The sequence below is a fragment of the Rhodnius prolixus genome, unplaced genomic scaffold (assembly GCF_049639745.1).
Source record: "Rhodnius prolixus isolate KJV_2025 unplaced genomic scaffold, Rpr scaffold_2, whole genome shotgun sequence".
NCBI classification, from domain to species: domain Eukaryota; kingdom Metazoa; phylum Arthropoda; class Insecta; order Hemiptera; family Reduviidae; genus Rhodnius; species Rhodnius prolixus.
Genome location: NW_027411592.1, coordinates 24,909,275 through 24,934,696, shown reverse-complemented (window position 1 = coordinate 24,934,696; position 25,422 = coordinate 24,909,275). Strand labels below are relative to the sequence as shown.

The window sequence follows — 25,422 nt, the reverse complement described above, 5'->3', positions numbered from 1 at the left end:
GCGGGTTCCCCATCCTAACAACACTCACACTAACACCCCATAACCATCACCCACCACATCTACCTGCAGAGGTAGTTGATATGTGCAGCTACTTGGGTTTAGCAAACTCACAGGAAACTCGAGCACATCACTGAAACACATTCATTCACACTTTGCAGACGATTACACACACTGTACGAACATGGACACGCATTCGTCGATAGTCGCAGTATAAATATCTCTTCCTGAAGGCACCTGAAGGCAAGCCCTACTTCTGGGAATCGGCAAGGGATTATCGCCTCAGATGGATTCCTAGAGTCAAGAAGGGGGCCACGGGTCGGAACCTGGTACCGGAACGTTGTCTTCCGTGGCACCAGACTATGACGAAGCGCGATGGTCTACCGGGTCAGTAATCGGTTCCATTTTAATGTTCGAGAAGGCGAGACCAAGTGCTTCGATGAATTTTAAACGGTTAGAATGGATTATCATTTAAATATCTCTGTTTTTCCTATTTTTCCTCTCCCATAAATCATAAATATATTAAAAATTCTACAATAAACGTGTTATGAAAATAGTAATCCTATTCATTATTGTCTACACATTTTCATAATTTCGATGAGCACATTAGTGAGGAACGTTATTTTTTATTCAAAATTTTATACCTTCTCTTTCTTCACGTAAGACAAGTAGATTGTATAGATTTTCGATTTTGAGTTTATACCGAAAACATCCGTTTTATGTTCTCTGATTCTGAACAGAGTTAACTAATTGATGTGTATTTCTGTATTTGGTGTAACTCGAACACAAAAACCGTACGAAGTCCAAATTTCATATTTGGTTTAAGTGTGAGGAGTCTTGATATACGGTTTTAGACATAATTTATCACTCAATTGCATACACGAATGGACTAAATCATAGGAAAATTTGGGAGATAAGAACTATTATCCCGCCAAAGAACAACTGCAATCGTGCTGAACGACTATTTCGTTCAAATAACATCTGAGTACAATTCAATTTATTTAAAGGTACCCCTAAATTAAATACAAATTTTTACATAATTTTTCATGATTTCTTTTTACATTAGATAATTGATAACAATATAATGTATAATGAAACTGTACAAGAAGCATCACCCTTAAATTCGTAAAGAACAGATGAGAGCGTTGACAATATTCCAACACTTGCAGAACAGTTTAGTAAAGGTGATACATTTTTAGAATAATAATAATAATAATAATACAAAAACGAAAATGAAAGAATACTCAGTTCAATATAGAAATACAATAAGCATAACTACCCACAAAAAATCTGAAACTGAAAATTACATGGAGAGGATAAGCAGTGAAACGAATACAAGCAACAAAAAACTAAATTTCAATTAATGTTTCTCATAGCTTAGTAATTTAAAGTGCAGATCAAGTAAAAGTTCACATTATGATATCTAAATGAATATTTTACTTCTGAAAAGTACAAGAAAGGAATGTAAAGTAGTTTAAAAGTAAAACAATTGAAAATTACGGAAACAAAACAATATGAGGGCAGATTATAAATAACCAATGTTAATTATTCATACAATTTTTATACAAATAAAACCAAATCTAAAACTACTCGGGTTTTATCACCATGCCCAAATTTAGAATTGAAATTAAAAATATTAACATTTTAATTTACAGTATATTTTATTTGATTAACAATAATAATTTGAAAGGTTGATTGGTAAAAATGAAATGTACCGCAGTAAGACTGTTCAGATTATATTTACATTAACTACTCCATCGGCGTGGTACCAACAACATATTTTACTGCAAAAACAAAAGCAGCTACTCCCACCAGCACACCTATGTTTGATAATGCTGAAGAAAGTATAGATGCATCTGTAGATGATGCAGAACTCCCTAATTCTCCATTAATTCCGTTAACATCACCATTTAGAGTTCCTAGACGTTCTAAACGACGTCGCTTTGCCTCTTCTTCTGCTTCTTCACGAGCTCGCAATTCTCTTTTTATTTCCTAAACAAAAATTTAAATTAGCACAAATAACTAAATAATGATGTCTATATTTAAATGCGATTACTCAAAAATAGAAGATTTCAAAACTTGGTTGAACAAAAAAATGCTCACATCAACGAGGCCGGGGAACTGTTCACAGAATTGTGGATCATTCAAATTAAAGCTAAGGCTTCGGTATGCCAACTGTTTTTTTTCACTTTCAGAAGTTTCTATGCTCCCTAAAGTTGGGCTGTGTTCCAACTGAAAAATAAGATTTTTTTTTTTCTTAAATTTTAACTTAACAATGTTTCCTTATTTCTTTTTAACATTTCAAAAATTAAGGTTATGCAAAATATCCAATTTTATTGTTGAAGCAATGTTCTGGAAAACAGTTAGGAACTGTACTAGCGTAGAATCTAGTACTCCGCTCCCCAGCTCTATTAACAATATCTGCAAAGGAGGACCGGGGTTGAAAGTCCCCAACATACTGCCTATCCAGACCAACTTTTAACGTTTTGACAGTCTTATTAGTATCTCAATTTTCTCAATACGAAAAGGCTGAGATATTCCCTGTCTAAATTCATAATAACCCCTTACTTTTTTTTATTATATTAATTAATTTATTAACACAAATCTGCTTAAAATCAGCACACGTCTTTCCTATTTTCTTTGCAGAAGAATCACAATTATGACTTTCTGCTCAACATCTAATGCTCCTACAAACCTCTCAAAATGTCTCACTCAGACTAGAGCTCAAGCAAAGTCTTGACCGTTTACGCCCAGGAGTAACCCAGGAATCGTCCCGAGCCACCCCTTCCAGTGGATCAAAAATTTTAGTACTTTCCACAGCAGTTCCTTTTTCACGCCTAAATCGCTCGGCCAAATCCAATTTGTATTAGAAGCCATTTATAGTTTTAACGAAAAAGCACCGCTTAAACATATACACAAAAGGACTACGAGCATATCCTCGCCGGGACGAATTAATAGGACTAGAGACCGTCCAACCTCCCTAGAACCAGTACTATTAGATAGAGTCGTACCCCCTGCCAACCACCTTCAGCGTACCATTACCAAGCCTTAGGGAGCTATATGTATATAATGAAAATGACTCGTATATGAGAGTTTCTGAGAAAAAAATCGAAATAATGAAATAAAAAGCGGACTAGAATTCTCATGACAACTCTAGACCGAGCGATCATGGATTAACATTTTATGAACTCAACTTTTATAATCTCATCAATCGAGCGAGCATTCCAATATATTTTCAAGAATGCTTGGCGAGCGAGAAAAATTAAGAGCTTCAGCTTTTGTTTGGGTTGGTTCTTCCGAGACAAAATGTTGTGCTAATATTCATTGAGGTTGAAGGCAATAACGCATTTTAATTGCCAGCTGAACTGAATTTTTAAGCTGCCTTTTTTTTTTCTTTTTTTACTATTTCTATTTATAATTAAATATTAAATTAGAATATTCTATTTTTCATCATACATATCTAGTTTTAATTCATATTCACCATTTATAATAATTATCATTATAAACAGATGAATTAATTAATCAAAACAAGCTAATTTTCGCTATTTACATACCATAAAACTGAGAAGTCCAGTTAAAATTGTAGACACACTCCAGGCAGGATTCCACATGTCAGGATGAAAATCGCTGATTGATAAGCAGAGCCTTGAATTCACTTTAAACCTAGACAAAATCATCATTAAATATTATTCTTGAATTGGAGAATTGAAATATATCGTATAATACATTTATTTCGCAAGCTATTTTTATGATAAATTATAATCAGTACCTTCCATTTGGAGTTATCATATAGATGCTTGGAGGCTTAAATGGAAATTCTCGAGGAAAGATCAGTTTACCGTGATACATCCCTCCTTCATAAGGAGAATTTTCTGGTCCCAAAACTACATAATGCCTACAACAAAGTTTATAAATAAAACTTATATTTTAAGTTTAGAACGATTAAGATTTACATTTATGACATTAAAATTACAGTACTCAAGATCACAGTTAAAAACTTCATTTTATAAAGGGTGTCTCAGTTTCTAATAGCCAACACTAAGAAACAAACTGTACAGTTCAAATGCAACAAAAAAGTCTGGTAAAAATATTTACAAAATTTCTTCGTTCAGGAGTTATTTATTTTGTGTTTTTACAACTTTTCCCTTTCTTAAAGTATAAAATTGCAAATAATTTCAACAGTGCTGAGATTACAACAAATTCGACTGCACCATTTCAAAGTTGTAGGCACAAATTTATTTGACTACTGTTCTCACGGTAGATATAAATATTAAAGTGGAACTCATAAATATTCTTTAAACTTAGAATACTTAAGTCATATTTAATTCTCATAGTTTGTAAAACGTACGTTATATGAAAACTTGTAAAGAAGCTAAGAAGCTCAAGAAGAAAAGAAGCTCCAATCCTTCCCCAAGAACTACCTTAAAACAGTTTTTCCTATGTATAAAAAAAAAAGGTTATAAATCTGTTTGTATGTAATCTATACCCATAAGAAGGAAGTTCACATAAAAAAATCCTAAGAGCCGTTTTCGAGAAAGTGAAAATTCATTTAGTGTAGAAATACTTCCGGTAAAGGAATTTTATTCTAACTCTATTTTAACAATAAATTTAATCCGCATAAGGTACATAAAGATAGGACTGGAAATTTCAAGAACATGACACTAAGAGGGAATCCTTCCACCCCTATTTCAGAAGTGCCCATAACAATTTTTTGGAAAAATTTGTCAAAAAACTTATAGGTTTTTAATCTTTTAACAAAGTTTAAATAAAATTTAAAATCTTTTTCAAAAAAAAACTTAAAATAATGAAAAACTTATTCAAGTAAAATGACACCTCTGGAGAGCCGATTTTGAAAACAAGATTTTACTACATAAAATTAAATGCTCTATGGAATACTGCAGAATTCGAAGTAATTTTAGCACATTTGAAAATATTAGCAATTATATCAGGTAATTTGGAGAATAGTTGAGAAACATAAATGTGAAATATCTTCTGAACGAAGAACTAGTTGAGAAACACAAATGTGAAATATCTTCTGAACGAAGAACTTTTTGAAAAAAAAATTAAGCCTTTTTTCTGGCAATTGATCAGTACCATTGATTCCCAGTGTTTGGCCATTAGAAACTAAGACTGAGTAAAGGCTCTTTAGCAACGGCAGACCACACTGTCTACAGTATTTTTCAGTCCACATTGTTTTGAACAACATTGAATTAACTTTTCTTATGACCACAAAATATGATAATTATAATATGATAATTAATTATAATTATATTACAATACTTATATTTACACCCAATACCAACAGATTATATCTGAAGTCAAAAGTAATAGAAAGTATCTATCAAGCCAATCTTATTCAACATAAATTATTTAAGAGTCACAACTATGAAATTTCTGCCAAAACACTAAAGTAACAACTGCAAAAAAAAATGTGAAATTTTGAGATTTGCTCTAAAACGTAATTCTTAGCCCTTGTCACGTTAAATATTTGATTAGGAAAAAGTGAAAATAATCTGAAAAATTTATGAATTTGCATACAAATGGACAATATAGTCAATCAATTGAAAAAAAAACACCCTCTTTAAACTAAGTGGTTAAAATTAAAACAAATCTTTCCATTTTGTAATTAACAAACTTACTTTATTGATAATAGCACTGCCTCTTCTTAATGCGTCTTTATAATTAGCAATGAGAGATTCTAATTTTTATTTTTAATGAGAATACACATGAATATATTTAAGAAGAAAACACATAATTCAAACTTCTCAAGAGCTACATATTCAATATTACATTTAATATTCATGTATGTGAACTACTTATTTATGATAATCCAATAACTATAACATATTGAGAAAAGATAAGCATATTTTTTTAACTCACCATTCTAAAATGTTTGACGGAAGGGGTTCAGCAACCACATACGGTACTGGATCTCTCTTCAATCTTAAATAATCCTGTTTTAACCTTGCAGTAGCAGAATTTGGTTTCCGCGACATTGTGCACACATAAATTTTTTAATTTTATTTTTTATCCTTTAAGCTATATGCACAAATAATCAACAGATCAACCAAACGTCTAAAACTTGAAAGTACACTATGATTTCACAATTTTAGAAAATTAAGAAAGTTCGATTATTATGAAATAAAAGTTAACTTTATAACTGAACAAAAACTTGAGGTTGGATAGGTAGACATAAACTTCATTACCAACCACAGAGATTACAATCGGACGACTGACTATATTAAATGTTAACACAACATATTTTGACACTGATACTAATGTAGAAAAATGAAACAGTATTCAGAATTAATTTTACACAAAATTAACTTGGGAAAATTCAAGGTTCTCTAACAAAACAGAGGAATAGCCATTTTCTCGCAATCAGCTGGACAATCATCAAAGCAAACATACCTAAATAGAACATACTTCGCCTTATTAAGAAGCAGCGATAAAAAGATTATTAAACTTCACGAAACGATTAAAAAAAATATATTAATAAATAAAGTAATCAAATATCAATAAGATATCAAAATTTAGAGCAAATAATAGTAAACTAATTCTGAAAATTCTATTATTAATTTTCAGAGATCCTATTTTTATTTTTAATTACAGAAAAATTAGATTAAAGGCGTAGGTGTGCCAAGCTAAATAGAAGCTTCTAAATTATTATGATTATTCTAATTATTAGCTTTGCTTTAAAGGTTGATTCAAATTCTCTTATCTTTATCCTATTTAACGGAAACTTAAAGGAAGGATAAATCACTTAGCTGTTATCTTCTGTAATTCATGTTTGTGGTGTTCGTGTAAAAGAATCAGGGCAGATCTTTTGGCCACTTTCAGTGATACTGATAAGAGTTAAATAATAAATGAATTCTAGTTGTGTTTAGGGTTTTTAAAACATTAAATTTGTTTTCTTAGCGGTTATAACCATTAATAGATAGGATAGTTAGCGTAGTTTGGTAGGTTCAGTAATTACATTTTTAAAGTATATTTGTGAAATATTTATAAAGTATTATAGTTTAATTTTAAAGGAGCAAATTTATGGTATTTAAATTGGTTAATGAATATAAGAATGGAAGAAGCTAACTCTACGATGCCTGAAGCCGTGATGAATACAAACATATCTGCAATCGATGCTTGGAAGAAATGCACCACAGAAATGATAGATTTTATTTGTGACAGAAAACCGCTCGCGGTTGATAAGGATTATAGAAACGTTCTTATGGAAAATAGAGATCTTAAAACACAATATAGAATGGCAATTTCTGTTCTGGACTCTATTATATCAGACAAAGATGATGGAGAAAGTTGTTTGAGAAAGAGAGAAAAAAATGGTGTGGAAGAAAAACGATCTACAGTAACTCATGTTACTGATAAAACACAACTTTGGAAAAGTGCTCCAAAATCCAGCTGTATAGACCAAGGTAAGGAAGAGGAATTTCCACTTAAGGAAAAATTTAAAATTCATAACCATCAAGATTACAAAAGTAGTAGTACAAATTTCAAGACTATACAAAAGAAATTTAATGAATGCAGTAGTTCTGATCAGCAGAAAGAATCAAAAGAAGATGAATATAGAAATAGGCTCAGAAAACCATTAACGTCTTGTAATAAAATACAAAACTTCGAAGAATTTTCGTCTGCTAAATGTTCTCAAGAGCAGACAGATAATATAATTGATGGAAATGTTATAACTGGAGACCAGATTCTTGTACAGGACTTTTACAAACTTAAAAGGGAATTGGTGCAGGCTAGAGAAAACAATATTACCTTAAAAAATGAATTGTTAAGTAAAATAGATGAAAATGAAAAGTTGCGAAATCAAGTTCAGACTTTAGAACTTTCTTGGAAAACATTGACAGAAGCAATAAATCTCCAAGATGAACAGTTAAGTGAGTATGGTTTAGTTGTTACTACGCTTAAAAATTCTAGGAGTCAAATCTTAGAAAAAATGAAAGATGCAAACGCAAGAAACGCCCACAACATTTTTATAATGGAAAGTATAGAGAAGCAAGTATGGCAACTGAGAAGTCAGTTAGATGCTTATAGTGAGCTTTTATCTAATCAGAGTGCTGAACTTGTGGATAAAGCTTCCAGCACTGAGCCAAACTTCGTTGATCAGAACTCCTGCGATGAGTTAATGAAAAAAAAAGATTACTACATTTCGTTGCTGCAAGATCGCCTTTGTGAGGCTATTGTTGATCTCAAAAATAAAGATAGTGAAATTAAGAATCATACCACTTCCATTAAGTCCTTAATTCAAAATTATGAGGGGGAAAAGAAGTGCTTACAAGAAAGATTAATATCTGCAAGTTCGTCAGTGGAGAAACTGGAAGAACATAAAATAAAACAACAGGAAACGATGAAACAACTTATGAAATTAGTTGAATTTTTACAAGATAAATTAGAAGTTAACAAAAAATAAGATAATAATTAAGGTTTTATTTTTAATCACATAAGAACACAGATCTCAGAGTTCGACATTGGAACAATAACTTTCTGTATTTCAGTAGATTGATATTAACAGTTTAGAACTAAATAATTGCCTGAGGTTTTATCTGTTCTTCCATCTTTAAATGTTGAACAAAAAATGATTGAGTTGTTGCCTCAAAAGTATTTAAAATACAGTCTAATTTAGGATAGTTTTTTTTTACAAATCTAAAATTCCTATTCAACTTATATCTTGTCATTAGTTTTGGAATATTGTATTTTTGTAAATACAGTTTTGATTTTTAAAATACGTATTTTTAATTTCTATTCATCCCAGCCTCATAAAACGTATTTACATAATAAATATAGTACATGTTCTTATTTAAACTTGAAGTTCTCTAATACTGTAATTAATTGATATACGTTTTGTATACATTTGCAAAGTTTTAGTTTTTTTATCACTTTTGTGTTAATTTATGAAAAAATTGTTGAACGATCGGTCTGATAATAGGATTTCCTAACAATTTGAAATTTATTTTCGCATTAGGCCTGTTTGTAAAAAAACTTATATTGAGTGACTATTGCTAATTTTACATTAGCTATTCTGATTGTATTGGTCATTTTTGGAAATTACGAACAAGTTTGGAAAAGACAGTGAAGCATTCAATTTTGAATTTAAACTGGTTACGTTTAGAAAATGATTGTTGTGAGGTTGTGACCTTTGCAGTCAGCTGTTAAGTAATGCGGAGTATGTTACTATGTTAGTTTCTGTAAGTTCCAAGATTGTGATCTGTCAGTAAGTACGCTTTTGAAGGTAATTGAATGTGAGCTTAACGATTTTATTTCACGCCGAAATGTCGGTAAGGCATGGGCTTTCTAAAGCCTTGTCCGTTGGAAGATTTATTTTTAGAACTTGGAAATCTCATTTTCGATGGACCCAAAATTTTTGTCAAAGACCATCTAACGTAGTAAGTGCACAAATTAGAGTCCAGGCAACGTCCTCTATACAAACAAAATATGAGAGCGCTCGGAAGATCTTTGCCAACAATATTCTTAGGAGAGTAACCAATCCCGTCTCTGCAGATTTGCGAAGAAAAACTACAAAACAGTTACTCTTTGGTAACTCTGGACCGTTCTTTGCTTTTGTTGGCATAGGTTTAGCTTCGGGGAGTATCATTACAAAAGAGGATGAACTGGAAGGCCTTTGTTGGGAAATTAGGGTAAGCAGTTTCAATTAATTACCTTAGATTCGAATTAGCATTAGATAAGTTAATTTTTTAAATAAGAGATTTGATAATGATTGCATGCGAATGCAATAATTAAATTTTTGGCGGTTTATATTTTCTATTTCTTAATTATATTCACAACCTTTAGGAAGCGATGAGTAGGATGCAAAATTCAATGGCCGAAGCTGAATCTGATATATTTCTACCCAATGAAGAAATAAAACTAAACAAGTTTAGCATTGGAAAAATGATTAGTAAAGGAAGTAACGGAGCAGTGTATCTGGCTAAGAAGAAGGTTCCACAAACTGTAGGTGAGTTTTTTCGTTTCGAAGAAGCAACAAAAAATTTAAAATATTTACTACATGTCCGTATAGAATAACAGTCAGTCTATCTTTGCTGCGCAAGAAGGTAAAGTTCTAAATTAACGAATATTCGCCTATTCGTTTAAACTGATCATGCTGAGGATTAATAATTGCAACTTTATTTTGGGGCAGTTGCATAAATCTAAAATTCGCACAAGATATTCAGGAGATAAGGGTTATTCAGTAGCAGTTATCCAATGTTCAAACTAAAAAACTGTTCAGGAAAGATAGTCGCAATAAAATTGAAAGTTGCTTCACATTATTTTTGTAATTTTAATAACATAGATCATAAGTTGACGAATTAATTAACAGCTACTGGAAATTTTAGAGGTATGAATTATATATCCCCACCTTTAATGTAGGGATCAGGATTTTTATTTTTAGCATTAAGAAGCTAAAAGTAAAGTACATGCCGCTAAAAGTTAAAATTCATTCAGAGCAGCAGATACTTAACTGTTTTTAGAGCTATAAACACACGAGTACTTGTAGGGAAATCTAAATAAGTTTACCATCTATCCCTTATATCTCGTAGAATGTCAGTGAGCTGTATCCAACCACCATTCATACTCATCTCTTACAGGTAGGTTTTTGGCCATTTTCATAAAAGTAAAACATCAAACTAATTTAAAAAAATTTGTTGCTGTAAAATCTCATGCCAAAAGAGATTGCGAATTTTTAGCCTTATTACAACTAATTCTGACATGTATATGTACTTATGCGTGGAAAGGAATTGAAATCTGCATGTTGTATTGGAGTCATAGATAGGTTTTTCTTACTGATTAAATTATGATCAGTCGTTGTAAATTTCTCAATTAAGTGTAATTCTCGGAACGAGCTTGGCGCCTAAAAAGAGAGATAATCATGGAAAAATAGTTCATGAATGGAAATTTGTTATCAGCTGCTGATATGTACTGAATTGGCTTTCCTAAAAATAAAACCCAAAGTCATGGGGGCTATAAGTTAATTCCCTATTATTCCATTGATAACCTAAGTGTATGATTCAGTGCAAAGGCATTTTTTGGATAAAAATATAGATAGGAAAGCATTTTTCATTACAAAAGTGGTTATTCACTGTGTTTGGAGAATAACATTTCTCATGGAGAACTTAAAATTTGATCGAGCATTAAACAAACTCTAATTTTCTTTTAATTTTGTTTTTTTTTCTTTTACTTATTGAAAAAACATGTTAATAGTCTCCTTAGAACTTGATTATGCTCCTTTATTAGTACTTCAACAGTGGTTACGTCCATCATTTTCAAAAAAATAATGTACTAAAATTAATAGTTCCTAATTTTTTTTATTTCAAAATAAGACACATCAACATCTGAGGTCATTGGCGAAGTTTTTTCTTAGGTAGTCACCGGACCGTGTTCTTTCATTACAGACAACACTGCTATAAGAACCTCCGCGGAAGAGAAAATCTAAGGGCCAGTAGATAGATTTGAACCCGGGACCTCCGCGTTAGAATCCAGTATACGCTAACCATTAGGCTAATCCCTTCTGATTTATATTTTGTATATTTTAATTGAATTATCTGTAAACTTTTAAAGTTTTTTTGGGATTTTGATTTTTATTGTACATTCATTTGGACATTATTCGTAATCTGATCCCCTACCGATGCAGAACTTTTAAAGGATGTCTTTTAGTTCTTGATTTGTAAAATTTCAAAATAAAACATTATTTGTATTTTTATTTTCGTATAGCTTCTCATGTAGTTTGATATGCATGCGAGGTTAGTTTGCTTGACTATCTTCTTCAATAAGCAGACTATTTTTAAGGTTATTGTGCAAAAGAAAGATGTTCTCTTACGGCGGTTGAAGTTGATTGAATTCATGTTTGATATGGTGGATGTAAACTACTTTAGCTATTGATGTTGAATCAAATTATGTTCTTAATAGTAATTAGTTCATAATATTTAGTGTTAAATTAATAAAAGTATCCATTTGTCTTCTATGTAGAAGACAGAGAGGAAAGTGTTGAAAGTGATGGCCCGATCTTGGTACCAAGCGAACCTACCATTTCATTTCCGTATGCAATGAAAGTTATGTTTAATTACGACATCGAATCAAGAGCGACAGCAATTTTAAGATCTATGTATTGCGAAACTATTCCAGCCAGATTTCACTTTTCTAAATGCGATTCCGAATCATCTTGGGGTCAGCTGTTAGTAAATTTAACTTCTTATGTGTGTCATACTATTTTGAGTAAATAAAAATAAGATATTTATGTACAAATGTGATTGTTAGATTTTCTGAAAAGATGGTTACAATTCCTCCTCATCCCAACATAGTTTCTATGCACTGTGCATTTGCTGATAGAGTATTCGAGTTGCCAGATTCCATGAGCTGTTGTTCTGCAACATTGCCAAGAAGAATAAATCCAGATGGATTTGGTAGGAATATGAGTTTGTATCTTCTAATGAAAAGGTACGTTAAATATATGGTAAATGTAGAGTTACAACCTTAAATAGATTTTATTAGACTATCAGAATTTTATTTTTATATATTTCTACTCCATATTTTATTAGTTATGCTTTTAAATTTGTTATACTCGTTTCTGCTTTTTTACCAAAAGCCCATTGTGTAATTTCACTTGACTTTATCGAGTTGTCGAACACTACTAATTTTTATGAGTACTGCGGACTCAGCCACTGCTCACTCAACAAGTCCAATGCGAGACGATTTGTAAGTAAATCGAAATCTCCACACCAAACTGATAACACTACCCCTGAAGGTGGATGTAAGAGCGAAACTGGTCAGGGATACCAAATAAACATGCGTGCTACGACGGATACAGTATAAAATATTATCCAGCACTACGGATCTAACCTCTTTTCTACAATTATTTATTTGGTAAAGCAGCATTAAAAAATACAAATAAAATAATAGTAAAATAATATTGGAAATAATCAAATCTTAGAGTGAATTCATGAATTTTTAAGATTCTGGTGTGTTGAAAACTTCAATAGCCTTTTAACTAAGGAATTATTTCACTAGTGGATCTAAATCAACATCTACATCTTAATCTACATCTATTAACTTAATCTTTAGCTGACAAAGTTTATAATGCTTAGCTCAAGTCACTATTATTTATTAATTTTTTTTTTAATTTTTATTTTATTACCTACAAAAAGATAGAAAAAGCAATTATAACCGAAATGATTTATTCACAAATTTTGTTTATAAATAATTATTTCCTACATGAAATGATTTAGATGACTAGTCCTTGTGTTTGGATGAACAGGGGCATCTACTCATTGGCCCACCAGGTCTCTGTTCCACCTTTAGCTCGCTAAAATAAATAAAGTTTATTATATCTGAAAAAAGTTTGTTACTACCTTTCATTCAGTATTATATGTCACGGTACTTTTTTTTTTTTTTTTAAAAAAAAGGTGAAAAACACAAATTTGTTTTAAATATAGTAAGCTTACATTTCCCATGGTCCTTTTTTGAGGGGGAGACCTTTAATTAATTTTTTCTCGGGTTCATTCAAACAGTCATTTGGTCCATAAATCATTCTAAAGATTACTAACAGAATTACAGTTCCAAAAACTGAGTAAAGAACTGCATCGAGCATTTTTGAGAAATTATGTCAGTTTGAGAATTAATGGTATACAACAAATTTAAATAGTTTGTGGTTTGGTATACTTTGCATGTTTGGAAAATAATTATTCCTGGAAAGAAGAGAAAAATATAACATACATTGTAAATAAATGTTTGCTGAAATACAAACGAAAAAAGTAGAAAAAATGATTAGTTAGAGATTTCTTTCACCAGAATGGAACTTTTTCTTGTTTAAAATGTCTAATATTAATTAATCTGTTTCTGCATTTTCACCACAATTCTCCGAGTCAATTTCTTTCCTGCCACCAAAATTTTGTATACAAACCTTGAAAATCAAAAAAATCTACTCAATGACCCTCTTCCGGCCGACCCTACTTTCCCCACCTGTAGTTAGTTGGATATGCACTAAAGGTACGTCTAATTAATTAAATGATAGAAACTCTTAAATTGAATAATTGAATTGATCATCACTTTTGGTTTAGATGATCTCACTTTCCTATTCGACGAAATTGTCGAATTGGACAAGTCTATGTTTCTAGAACTACAACATATCTCACATCCCTATCAATCTATGTTTGCTGAAGTTCCTGCGGTGGAACTTAGCACCCTTTATTTAATATCGTAGCTTACCAATCATCCCACTCTTAAATATCTATGAAATTATTGTTAGCGAATTTATAATAACTTCTAATTTTTAAGAGGCCGCCTACACTTGATTTCTTGTAACGCCTTATTACTTATATCTGGATTGTAAAGCGAAAAATAAAGTAAAATTCATTAAGAGCTTAACACTGTAAATTATAATTAAGTCTTCCTGCAGACAGGGCAAAAATGAGGGTATAATCTCGCTCTTTTCTCCATTCTATTGCTGATATTTGGCAATATCCCCTGCCCTACAAACTGTGGAAATTCTTATGGGATCACGCTGATCAATTTCCTCTCAATAAGCTCAAAATTATTTCTTTCTAATGAAAAACTGGTTAATTCTCTTACTGGAATGGCTGTTATAACAAAAAAGATTAGATGAAAAAGAATACAAAAAATTGACTTTTTTAATACTAGGTATGAAAGAAGAGAAAAAAAAGTAGAAACGGGCTATGCAAAATTAGATGGTAGTATCCAACCTTATTTAAAATTTACCATTAAAACCAAAGGGTTACCATTAAATTTTCTAAGTAGATTTCGTAGGACATAAAATATAGTGTTTTGATATTTTTGGTTGGGAAAAAAAGTTTGTCAGAAAGTTTTCTTCAAAGTGTTTCAATAAGATATAATGAAGAAGCAAGATAGGCTGAAAGAATATTTAAGCCAGAGACCGAGGGTTTCTTATAGATATATAATCTGGAGCCTAGGGCCATCAGGAAGAGTAGAATGGATTGCTGTAGAATTCATCATGAAGAAATGGAAAAAGGGAGTTAGAAAGGCATTGTCGAAAGCCGGTGTTTGTGCACATTAATTGACCAAGTATGAATGTTTTTGAAGAAATTGAGACTAAAAGTTGTGGCATTAGGGAGATATTATAAGTATTCAGTAATAAATTTTTATTACTGATTTTCATTAATTCATTAAGTCATTCAATTCGAAATTTTATGTAGTAGATTTAACGATTTTTTTTTTTCATGGAATGTTTTGACCATTTATTAAAAATTTTCGCACAGAAAATATTTCTTTTTCTCTATTGTTATTGCCAAGATCAGCCAGTGTTTCCGTGATTATTAGATAAAGGAGGACAATATATATGTATTTATGAAAAATGGCACCTTCTGTCATTATTTTGAGAATGAACCAAACAGCGTGCTTTGACGTACAAAATCTTCGATGTTTCACCTAACTTTGTATATAATCACCTTCTGATTTACTAATTTTTAATTACTATTCATTTCAAAAGAATGTATCTCTCAGTAAAAATTTTAGATTGTTGAAATCAAAATTTTTTTTTTTGCTTGTTCTTAATTGCTATTTATTTTATTATTTCTATAGAAGCACATATGATTTAGAAACTTGAATTATGCTCGCACTAGGAAAATATTACATTGCCAAATGGCTACTGTAACCGAAATTTCATTGACTGTTACTGTCTACGTTCCAGAAAAAAATTTTGATTTTCATGTGAAATTAATTAAATAAATTGGTAAGTAGCATATGTTCTTTTAAAATTACCCCAAAATAGCTTGTATCTTTTTTCGTCAAATCAATTTGTTTTCAAGTTTTGCGTTGTTCCTAGGGTTTCATCTTTTGTAGACTATTTTTGAAAGCACTAAAATAATTTACGACATAATGATACCATTAGTGTATTATCATATGAAATATCTATATTCAATTGTCGTTTGAACTACATTTAAACTCGTGTGTGTATAAATCAAACAATAAAGTACTCATTTTTTCTTTTTTATTTTTAACAAAAATGCTACTGAATATCACTAAATTGGCCTTAGGATTTCAAGGTTACTTTAAAAATGATAGGATTTACTTTCCCACATTCGCACAACCTAACATAATGCATTTTTTTGTATTATTAAAAACTGAAAATTCCTCTGTCGATATTCTCAGTATTTGGTAGAGATGGGGACCTCGCTAAAGCGGAATCGGATAGAAATAAGACTTTTAACATTATTTCTTTGATGCATAATACAATATTCATTTTTTGAAGTCTTAAAATGTGCTGACATAATTCAATTCCCCCTTTCTATTACATTAATTTTATACGATGGAGTGGTCATGGTTAGAGCTGAAACTTGTCGGAGGAAAAAACCAACAAACAAATTTGAATATTGTACAATATAGCCAACACAAATAATTATTCAAAAAGAAGATCTACTATTTGCGATAGGTCCTGAAGTTGCAGCCTCTGCTTACATGTTATAGTATAATTGTTATCCTAGAATTTGCTTATTTATCAATAATCAAAAAAGAACAGAATGTTTATTTAGAACCGAACCATAATAATAATATCATAATATGTCATTGTTGGCAGCAAACCACTATCTCTTAATTTCCTCAGGAAGTGGTTAATTACGTTCTTCTTGATGAACAGGGACCTCTACTGCTTGGAATTTGCTTATTTTGATTTCTTATTTCGCTGTAAGAAATAAATTGAATCGAGATTTATGAAAAAATAATCGCTTGATTAAATGGCTTAGTCGCTATTAATAGTAATATTTCAGTACTTTTTATAATAAAAACTGTAAATAAATTTTGCCTTACCGTTCCTTATCTTTAATTTGATTCCCATCCTCTTCGAGCACTTCAGTTCTTGGTGCAAAGATCATTTTTAAAAGAACAACAACTATTACACTTCCAAAAGTTGAATTAAGAATTATATCCAGCATATTGTTTTCATTTTCTTGCAAACCTCACATTTTTCTTGTCCAGTATTTTTCAAAGTTATAATTTTTTTTCACTTTTTCTTACTTCAGTATGAAGAACTGGTCGTATCAAATTTTCTGTAATATTGATTAGGGTAATTTCATCTTTCTGAAGTATCATTTCTATGAATTTTATAGTTTTTACTACAGTAAGAATTAAATAATTTGTAAGCATCTGGAGTTTGAAGAAAAGGGTGAATTTTTGAATGATTGTTTTCGTTTTCGTATAGTCCCCTAAGATAAAGAAAGGCCTACTGTTATTGTTTGTTTACATATTTTCACTACACTTGATGTGTAGGGGTTCTACAAGACTTGCACACTTACTTTAATAACTAGTTTAATGTGAAAATGTTGATGTTTAGTTGGGAAATTCGAAGTATGAAGAAAATCAATAAGTTGGAACATAAATAATTGTAGTAAGTGAAAGTAGTGTTAAGTCTTCACCGCTGCTTCTATGTCACTTCTAAAATAAATTTTCGCAGAAAAGCTATGCCGCTACCTAAACCAGTGCCTCAACAAAAAGGACCCACGCAACCCTAGATTTAAACAAATTAATAATTGCTAATAGCGTAAGCCATGAAGATGGCATAAAGACTAGGATTAAAATTTAGCAAAAATTATGACTGTAATTGGCTATTTTCTTTCTTCGTTTTACATTAATGAATCAATCACTAATATCAACATTACTTTACAACGTTATGTCTAATGCGTCATCCAAAATTCGCTTAACTGTGACTGCAATCAAAACTCCATTAATTTAAGTAAGACAAAGAAAACCGAAAACTAAACCGAACATAAACAAATTCATTGTGTAAACATCTACTTATATTGTTTGAATTTTTGAGCTGAATGTTGAAATCCTTATTAATGAGATTATTGTCTTTACCAGGAGCCGGGTTTGGTGATTATGAGTTTGGACTGCACTGTTCACATATAGTTAATAAAATTTTTAATTGTTGGCAAAATATTAGTAGAAGTTGTACTACCGCGACACTCAGTTTGGTATGCGGACGTTTGCCCACGAATAAAAATTAGCAAATTTCAACTTTTACCATCAGAAATCTTCTATGGAATCAGACACTTCTCTTGGACAAGAAAATATTCTCTATTATGATATCTTTTTTTGACAGTTAAGCCATCCTAGCAGCTTCCTTACTTCTGTAGTAAAGTAGTGCATCACCTTTTACTCGGAACTAGGCAATTCTTCTACTTCCCTGAAAAAGGATGTTATCCCTTCTCGAGAGAGACATCAACGGCTCATTCACTTATTCTTTTACTCATGAGGTGGGTTATTTAGACCTCGTCTGAAGTGCATTATATTTTTTGTTGATTCAAGTTGAGAATTACTGTATATAAATTATACAGTTATAGTTTAGTATAGTAATTACACAATTATAGTTATTGCATAAGAAGAAGAAGAAGCTGGGATGTAAAGGTTAAAATTTCAATTTTAATAGTTTAAAATCAATTTTTAAGATTTTTCTTGGATTTTAACTGCAGGTAACTTAATGTAAGAGCAGTACTGTTCTTCAGAGAATGAATGATCACACTTCAAAGTAGTCATTATGAAACTAATGTCCTTACAAGTTATCCAAGTCTGTTTGAGGTCTTCTTATTCAAAAACTTTGTTTTCTATTTCAGCGTAGAGGTTGTTATTACTAATGCATTCTTTAGACATACGATTTTTTTTATGTTTTAAGGATGAAAAACCATATGTTCGTTAATAAATCTAATTTGTGAATAGTTCGAATTTTACTTTAAATTGTTCGATGAATAATCAATAAATCTTATTCCAATCTTTAAGTCCGGAGGTAAAGCTAACTTCAAACATTCAAAAAGATCGATAGTCCGCTATTAATTTCTTCTTCTAACCTGAAATGTCTTTATTTTTATTTATTATATCAGAAATATATTATTGATTCCTTTGAAAATGATACCCTAGACGATTCGACATGCAATGCCTTCAGAAAAGTGAAACGTTAATCCACAATTCGATACTTCAAGCTTATGGCAAATTATTCATGTGGCTTCAGGAGTTTTTTAACAGATAGGAGCAAGTTGTACGAAAAATTTCTCAATAGGGTCTGAAGGACAACAGGATTCCCATTTCGTTCCACTACTGTTTATTTTAACTATTAATAATCAAAAGCGCATTAAAAGATTCTCTCTACTTATGTTGGCTGAGGATGTTAAAATTGTTTCATTTGTCTTCTCCTGCAATGGATCCTTAACTCGTAACTCTACCACAGGCGTTCTTTAAAAGTGCATGGGTAAGATATCGAAATAAACGTTTGATAAATGCTGTGTGTTTACTAGAAAATCATCACATAGGTCTATTTATAAACTAAGTTGTACAGAGTCACCAAAGACAATGGTCTACATAAATTTGTACAACAAGGTGGTAGTCTTTTCGGTTCACAACTGATACATTTAACCTGATTCACCCATGTTCAGAACGATGCGTTTCACCTTCATCACGATCTTTTCAGGTTGGGTTTATCTTATGTTTTTATTTAAAAAAAAAATAGAATATTTATAAGCACTTAATATTATAATACAATTTGTTTTTAAGTTTATTTAGTTCTTGATAATTCTTAGAATTTTGTTCCCTATTAGTATATCTAAGTTTGTTATCATTGAGGTTGTTTTCTTAATCATTAAATCTCTCTTATTTTCCAGAACCACCATTTAGAAATTAATTATTTTTATTAGAATCTTATAGAAATTATGTTATGTTTCTTTAATAAAATTATTAAATAATGGCGATTGTTTGATAGATATGACACAACCTTAAGCGATTATTTGAATAAAGTAAAACCTGATACCAGAGAAGGAGTGCTGTTATTAACCCAACTTCTAGAAGCCATTGCTCATATTAATGGTTACGGTATTGCTCATAGGTAAAATATTTTTACAATTTGATACATTTAACACCATTTTTATAAGCTTTTATTTCATACAGATTTTTGTTTACATTTCATATCCAAAATAGCTAACTAAAAATTTGTCTAAAACAATTTGGTATTCTAATTTTTTAGAAGTAATGATTTAAAATGCTTTACATTTTTTCGAGTTTTTATTTTTTTCGTTATTTTGTTATTCAGAGATATTAAGAGCAATAATGTTTTACTGGAACTGAATGGCAAAGAATCATGTAGTAGTGGCTCAGAAGAGAAAGGTAAAGAATGTCCTGTGCTGGCATTAACAGATTTTGGATGCTGTTTGGCTGATAGCACCTTTGGATTGTTACAACCTTACATAAGTGGAGATATGTGCAAAGGTGGAAACCCTGCTCTAATGGCACCAGAGGTAATAATATAAACAAACTTAAACTTGTTTCATTTTTTCAGTAGTTTTCCATTTTTTTTTCATAAAACCTTAAAATAATTAAGTTAAAACGAGAATGTTGAAAGAAAAAATTCGCTAAGCCACATTTATCAAACTTTTTAAACTTTAGTACAAATGTTCTAAGAGATTAGTTTCTGTCATTGTAAACTTGTGAGGTAATCTGCCATATTTTATTATTATTATTTTAAAGGATTTAAGGTGCGTCAACATCTAAGGTTATTGGCGCCCGGAGCTTTTTTCAGTGCACTACCGGCCTCCGGACAGTGTTCTCTCGTTACAGACAACACTGTCCATCACCGGACAGTGAGCTGTAAGAAGCTCCTAGGAAGAGAAAATCGAAGAGGACAGCAGCTGGATTCGAACCCTGGACCTCCGCGTGGGACTCCAGCACGCTAACCGCATAGCTAATCTCTTCCCTCTTTATATTTCCCTTAATCCCTACTCCCTTCATTATATTTTCTGTTAGATGTAATTAAATTTTAAAATTTTGATCGAAATCCAAATTCTCTTGTGGGTTTCAGTTTTAAAATACAGGGAAAATGTGGAAAGAAAAAGGTTTATCTTTTAAAACATCTACGTTTAAAACGCTCTACCTTCAGTACTTGAGGTTAAACTTCTCTGGAAGTGACCATAATTTATTTTAAAAAGAAACAAAAGGTGGATAGCTCCGATATAAACTTATTGTTTAGACCACTTATTCTGAATAGCATTATTTGCCCTTTCAAATAGGTATTTTCTATGTACTGAATTAATAATTAATTCAATATTTCAGGTAGCTTTAGCCACACCTGGTTTTATGACCTTAATTGATTATTCCAAGTCTGATGCCTGGGCAGCAGCTACATTGGCTTATGAAATATTTCTCGGTTATAATCCGTTTTATAGGGATTTAAAGAAAAATCCTGCGCCATTACTTAGTACAACATATTTAGAACATCAACTTCCAAAACTGGATGGTGTACCTCATCTGGTCAGAAGAGTTGTGGAAGCTTTGTTAACCCGTAATCAACGGAAAGTAATAATTTTTTTTTTAATACTTTCGGATAAGCAATTCTTTACGTTTACTTTTGTTCTTTTGTTAAATTAGTGTTATTTTCTAATTAGTTTAAAATTTTTCCTTACGAAAATAAGAGTTTTCTTTTATTTGCCTAATAGCGGGTTTCCGCAGCCTTAGCAGCGGATGTATTGCAACTATATCTTTGGGCTCCAAACTCTTGGTTGAAGAGAGCAGACGCTCAGGGAGTCCCCAGAAGTTCAGAGGTAAGTTTTATCAAATTAATATTGTATTTAAAGTATATTAGATTTTAAAGTACGTTTCGGTTTCTTGAAGTTATAAGAATTATTATTAGATATAACACATCTAAACCTAATTTACTGCAAGCATTCTGCGCAAAAATTTAGTTTGTTGTTGATTACGTACAACATGCTCGGTAATCATTTAACTGCTCAATAACTGAGTGAGAGAGATTGCATTTAAATTTTATCTGACTGCCATTGAAATAGACGTCAGCAGAATGTAAAACTAAATTACGCCCTGTTGTTTAAAAAATTTCATAAAAAAGGCAGACAATAAATTTAATTTAGTACCTTAGTCAAAGGGTGCAGTTTTTATATTCCATTAATATTTTAGAAAGTCACAAAATTGAAATGTAAGATATTTAGCAACTTGATCAGGTAGTTGATCATCGGCAGTTTTACGCAAAATTTTGCAATTTAAAATTTTGCAGTTGTATAAAAAGTTGATGGTCAAAAACTGCTCGAAAAAATAGTAAGTTGAAAGTCATACAATTTTTTCTTTTTTTTATATATAAAAGATAAAATACCCATTTTTCTGTAAAAAATAAAATAAAATAAAAATGGACGTATCTTTACTTAATTTATCTCATTCATTTATCAAAACAAGGTAGGTAAAATAAAATGCAACTTTGCAAACCGGCGTTTTCAGTACTACTTATTGCGTGAGGTCATAAATAATGAATAACTCAGCAAACCTTTGTCCAATTTTGGTGAAATATGGCTGGATAAAAAATGATAGGGCTCAGTTACAATCAAAGTGCAATCCTGTTCTCTCGTAAATAAGAGAATATATTGCCATCGTGTCAAATTTATTTTCGATACTTCGATAATGTTTATGGTAAAATTCGTTTTTGGCTGTTTGAGGTGTGTTTAAATGTTCCTACGAGAGACCAGAATTACTACGAGTTACTATTGGAGTAAGTCTTGCGAGTTTACACACCGGATTTCTATTTTTGTTCTAGTGTAATAAGGTAATAACGTATTGAATTGACACGCGGTGGCCATGTCATTAAGTAGTAGTTCCATTATAGGGCCAGTGATTTAGTATAGCATTAAAATTATCTAGATATCACTAGGTTAATGTACTCCTGATCACAATAATTAACTAATGTTCATAAATTCTTTTATTAAAATAGAATAAAATGTCTTTATACAAATGATTGACATAAGTGCATCACATAGTTCTACTATTCTTTTATTTAATATCCTTATTACATATTAACCACAATTCTTGATTTAAAGTAACATTGTTTATTTTAGATAATGCAGTGGTTATTGTGCTTGACAACAAAGGTATTAACAACTGGCTCGTTTAAAGGACGAAGATCCCAAGCGGAGTATTTGCTTATTGGATCATTTTTGAGACGCTCTAAAATTAGTAACATCAGAAAAGCGCTGATCTGGGCTCAGCAACAATTATAGTTTGAATCAACGAAATTTAACAGTTGAAAAACCTTTTTTTCTTATTTTTTTTAAACTGTTTTTGTCATCAACCAATTAATGATTATGTTAAATAAGCCGAAGAATGTTTTAATTATATTTTGTTATTTTCAGTTTCTTTTTATCAATTGGCAAAGTATTAGATTAGTTTTATAATTTCTTTAGTTGCTATGAATTATTTTTAAATTGTAAAACATCTTGAAGTTTCAGATCTAAAAAATTGAGGCTTTAATTTTGAAAATTTAAATATAACCACATATTGTAAAATTTGTAAAATTAAATATTTAATATTATGGGAAGAATAATTTTTATTAAAGGCCAGTAAATCTTCTCATTGGTTGGGTTAATTTCTTCTTTAAAAAAAAAATAATAAAATAATAGGATTTGTTTGTGATACTGATATACATGCTGCTTTCAAAATGTATAAAAATACTGTTATGTAATTTTGGTTACATTTATTTTTATAATGCAAATGTTAATCGGAAAAAAAGATAATATATATTTGAGAAGGGTGTATTTTTGGCGAGTTATTTTTAAAAAGGACGAATGTGGGGAAAATATGAACGAAATCTCTCTCATTTTACTTATTGTAAAATTCAAGAGAAGCTTAATCCTTTCCAGTTTCTTCTACTTCAAGAAAAATATTTATTTGTATTATTCCTTATTTTATCCGTACTTAAACTAGTTATTCTATAGTGTTTGCTAAACATAAAAAATTATTCGAAATAAATTATAAACCTAAAATCTCTTCATTTTTTATTATTTGCCTATGTCATCAGCTCTATTACTCTGATTTAATCTAACCATCTAAACGTGTGAAGTTTCTTGTTTCTTATAAATTTTTAAACCTAAGTTATTGTTAATATGTTAGTTAGTAACAATAAGATCCCTTTAGGATTAACCAAGAGAACATATTTAGCATATTCTACCATTTAGTTTCTCTCGAATCACGAGAACGTTCACTACTGAAATATCCACATACCGTTTTCCACATTTAAAACAAGTGCCACGATTTTAGATGTACGTTGGCTTATTTAGCAGAAACAAAGTAAGTAAAAAAAGTATAATTTCTATTTTTGTATTTTTGGAATTTTGTATTTATTAATGATATCTTTAAAATTTCGCAGTATCTAGTTGGATAGATTCATCATCAAAATTTTACAACACACACACTCATCGAAATTAAATAACTTTTTGGAAAGATATTTTTGTTTCTTCCTATTGTACAGTGATTGAAATATTGAATATAGTGATTTTAAGTTTATGAAGGCTTTTTAGCACCAAATTTCCAAACAGACGTAGGGTGAAGGGACCAGTAATTGACTGGGCACCAGTAATTGACATACCAGATATAAACTGGTATTATAAGGGATATGTGCCGTTTTTAGTGGTGATTCTTTCAATTTCGTTATTGAGAAGCCTTTAGGCAGCAGTTCCAGAAAAATATTAATTATTGGAAGGTTCCTTGGTATCAGTGGACGGTTATTTGTGTTAAAAGTTCAAAATCAGGGAAAAAACAAGCCGTTGCTAAGGAGGATTGATAAGAAAATAATTTTTCTTTTTTCTTATTTTTCGTTTATTTGTTCATATATTCGTGTGGTTATCAATGTTCTGTTATAATTAGTATTACTTGTAGCTTTAATTTATGTAGTTTTTTTTTTAATTATAAGAAGCATTGAGGATTAAAATGGGGCTGTCAATCACTGGTCCTTGAAACGGCAATCTGCCCAGTAATTGACATGTATGTCAATTACTAGTCCTACAGCTTTTTTGTTTGAGACCAGTGATTGACTTCCAGGGAAAATGATAAGATAGGTTGATAAATTTTATTATAATTAAAATTCAATACATTGTAAAATAAAATCATTGATAAAAATCGGCAACATAAAATAAATAGTAAAACTTCCAACAAAATATGTTTAAATTAATGAATTAGCAAATGTACGCCTTATTTCAAGAGGGCATGCAGAATGATTATTCTGTACAGAACAACAAACTGGAATAGTCGAGATCGCCGAACAGTTTCACGAGGCCAACGTGACTGATAAAAACGACGCCCACTTATCGGAGTTTGAAAATCTCTCATTCTCCCTCAGTTTTGGGTCCTTGCCACATGCCAAAGAAGAAAGGGAGGAAATGGCTGAACCATAGAATTCCATCAAATAAAACGGCCAGGGGAAAAATGAAGCTCCCTAAAGAGAAGTACCAGGTGCGAAATTAAACATAAGTGGAGAAGTTGGTGACTTAGTGATGTTACACATTTTTTACTTTTTAATCTAGTTTTTTTTTCATTGATGTTTCATTTATTTATTACTGTTGTAAGTGCGAATGCTTACAACCTGAGGCGGGACGCAATGAACGTGCACAGTGTATATGAGTATATATACAGTGTATA

The 25,422-nt window shown here is 30.8% G+C and overlaps 2 protein-coding genes and 2 long non-coding RNA genes across 5 annotated transcripts; 1 reads left to right on the top strand and 3 right to left on the bottom strand.

Annotated features, from left to right (window-relative positions):
* Positions 1–961: 961 nt before the first annotated feature.
* Positions 962–6,409, bottom strand: LOC141449301 (ubiquitin-conjugating enzyme E2 J2-like). The gene is made up of 5 exons (XM_074118585.1): positions 5,878–6,409; positions 3,767–3,892; positions 3,552–3,660; positions 2,101–2,229; positions 962–1,989 (listed from the first exon to the last, which is right to left on the bottom strand). The coding sequence occupies exons 1-5, from the start codon at positions 5,991–5,993 to the stop codon at positions 1,747–1,749; spliced, it is 723 nt and encodes a 240-aa protein (XP_073974686.1). The 5' UTR covers positions 5,994–6,409; the 3' UTR covers positions 962–1,746.
* A 2,735-nt stretch (positions 6,410–9,144) lies between these two features.
* Pink1 (PTEN-induced putative kinase 1) lies at positions 9,145–23,771 on the top strand. The gene is made up of 9 exons (XM_074118584.1): positions 9,145–9,647; positions 9,802–9,964; positions 11,974–12,178; positions 12,262–12,441; positions 19,721–19,843; positions 20,048–20,252; positions 21,064–21,306; positions 21,447–21,551; positions 22,848–23,771. The coding sequence occupies exons 1-9, from the start codon at positions 9,282–9,284 to the stop codon at positions 23,007–23,009; spliced, it is 1,752 nt and encodes a 583-aa protein (XP_073974685.1). The 5' UTR covers positions 9,145–9,281; the 3' UTR covers positions 23,010–23,771.
* LOC141449302 (uncharacterized) lies at positions 13,162–15,895 on the bottom strand. Of its 2 annotated transcripts, none has more exons than XR_012455441.1 (3): positions 15,739–15,895; positions 13,446–13,688; positions 13,162–13,306 (listed from the first exon to the last, which is right to left on the bottom strand). It is a non-coding gene; the product is annotated as an uncharacterized lncRNA (long non-coding RNA). The 2 variants fall into 2 exon arrangements; XR_012455440.1 differs by lacking the exon at positions 15,739–15,895 and adding an exon at positions 15,339–15,685.
* LOC141449303 (uncharacterized) lies at positions 16,021–19,616 on the bottom strand. The gene is made up of 3 exons (XR_012455442.1): positions 18,528–19,616; positions 16,783–17,021; positions 16,021–16,657 (listed from the first exon to the last, which is right to left on the bottom strand). It is a non-coding gene; the product is annotated as an uncharacterized lncRNA (long non-coding RNA).
* Positions 23,772–25,422: the final 1,651 nt, after the last annotated feature.

Coding starts and splice junctions, on each gene's coding strand:
- LOC141449301 (XM_074118585.1), bottom strand. CDS start 5,993: ATGTCGCGGAAACCAAATTCTGCTACTGCAAGGTTAAAACAGGATTAT. Junction 3,661..3,766: donor ATGATAACTCCAAATGGAAG/GTACTGATTATA, acceptor GATTTTGTCTAG/GTTTAAAGTGAATTCAAGGC. Junction 1,990..2,100: donor AGTTCCCCGGCCTCGTTGAT/GTGAGCATTTTT, acceptor ATTTTTGTTTAG/GAAATAAAAAGAGAATTGCG.
- Pink1 (XM_074118584.1), top strand. CDS start 9,282: ATGTCGGTAAGGCATGGGCTTTCTAAAGCCTTGTCCGTTGGAAGATTT. Junction 9,648..9,801: donor GCCTTTGTTGGGAAATTAGG/GTAAGCAGTTTC, acceptor CACAACCTTTAG/GAAGCGATGAGTAGGATGCA. Junction 19,844..20,047: donor GGTTACGGTATTGCTCATAG/GTAAAATATTTT, acceptor TTTGTTATTCAG/AGATATTAAGAGCAATAATG.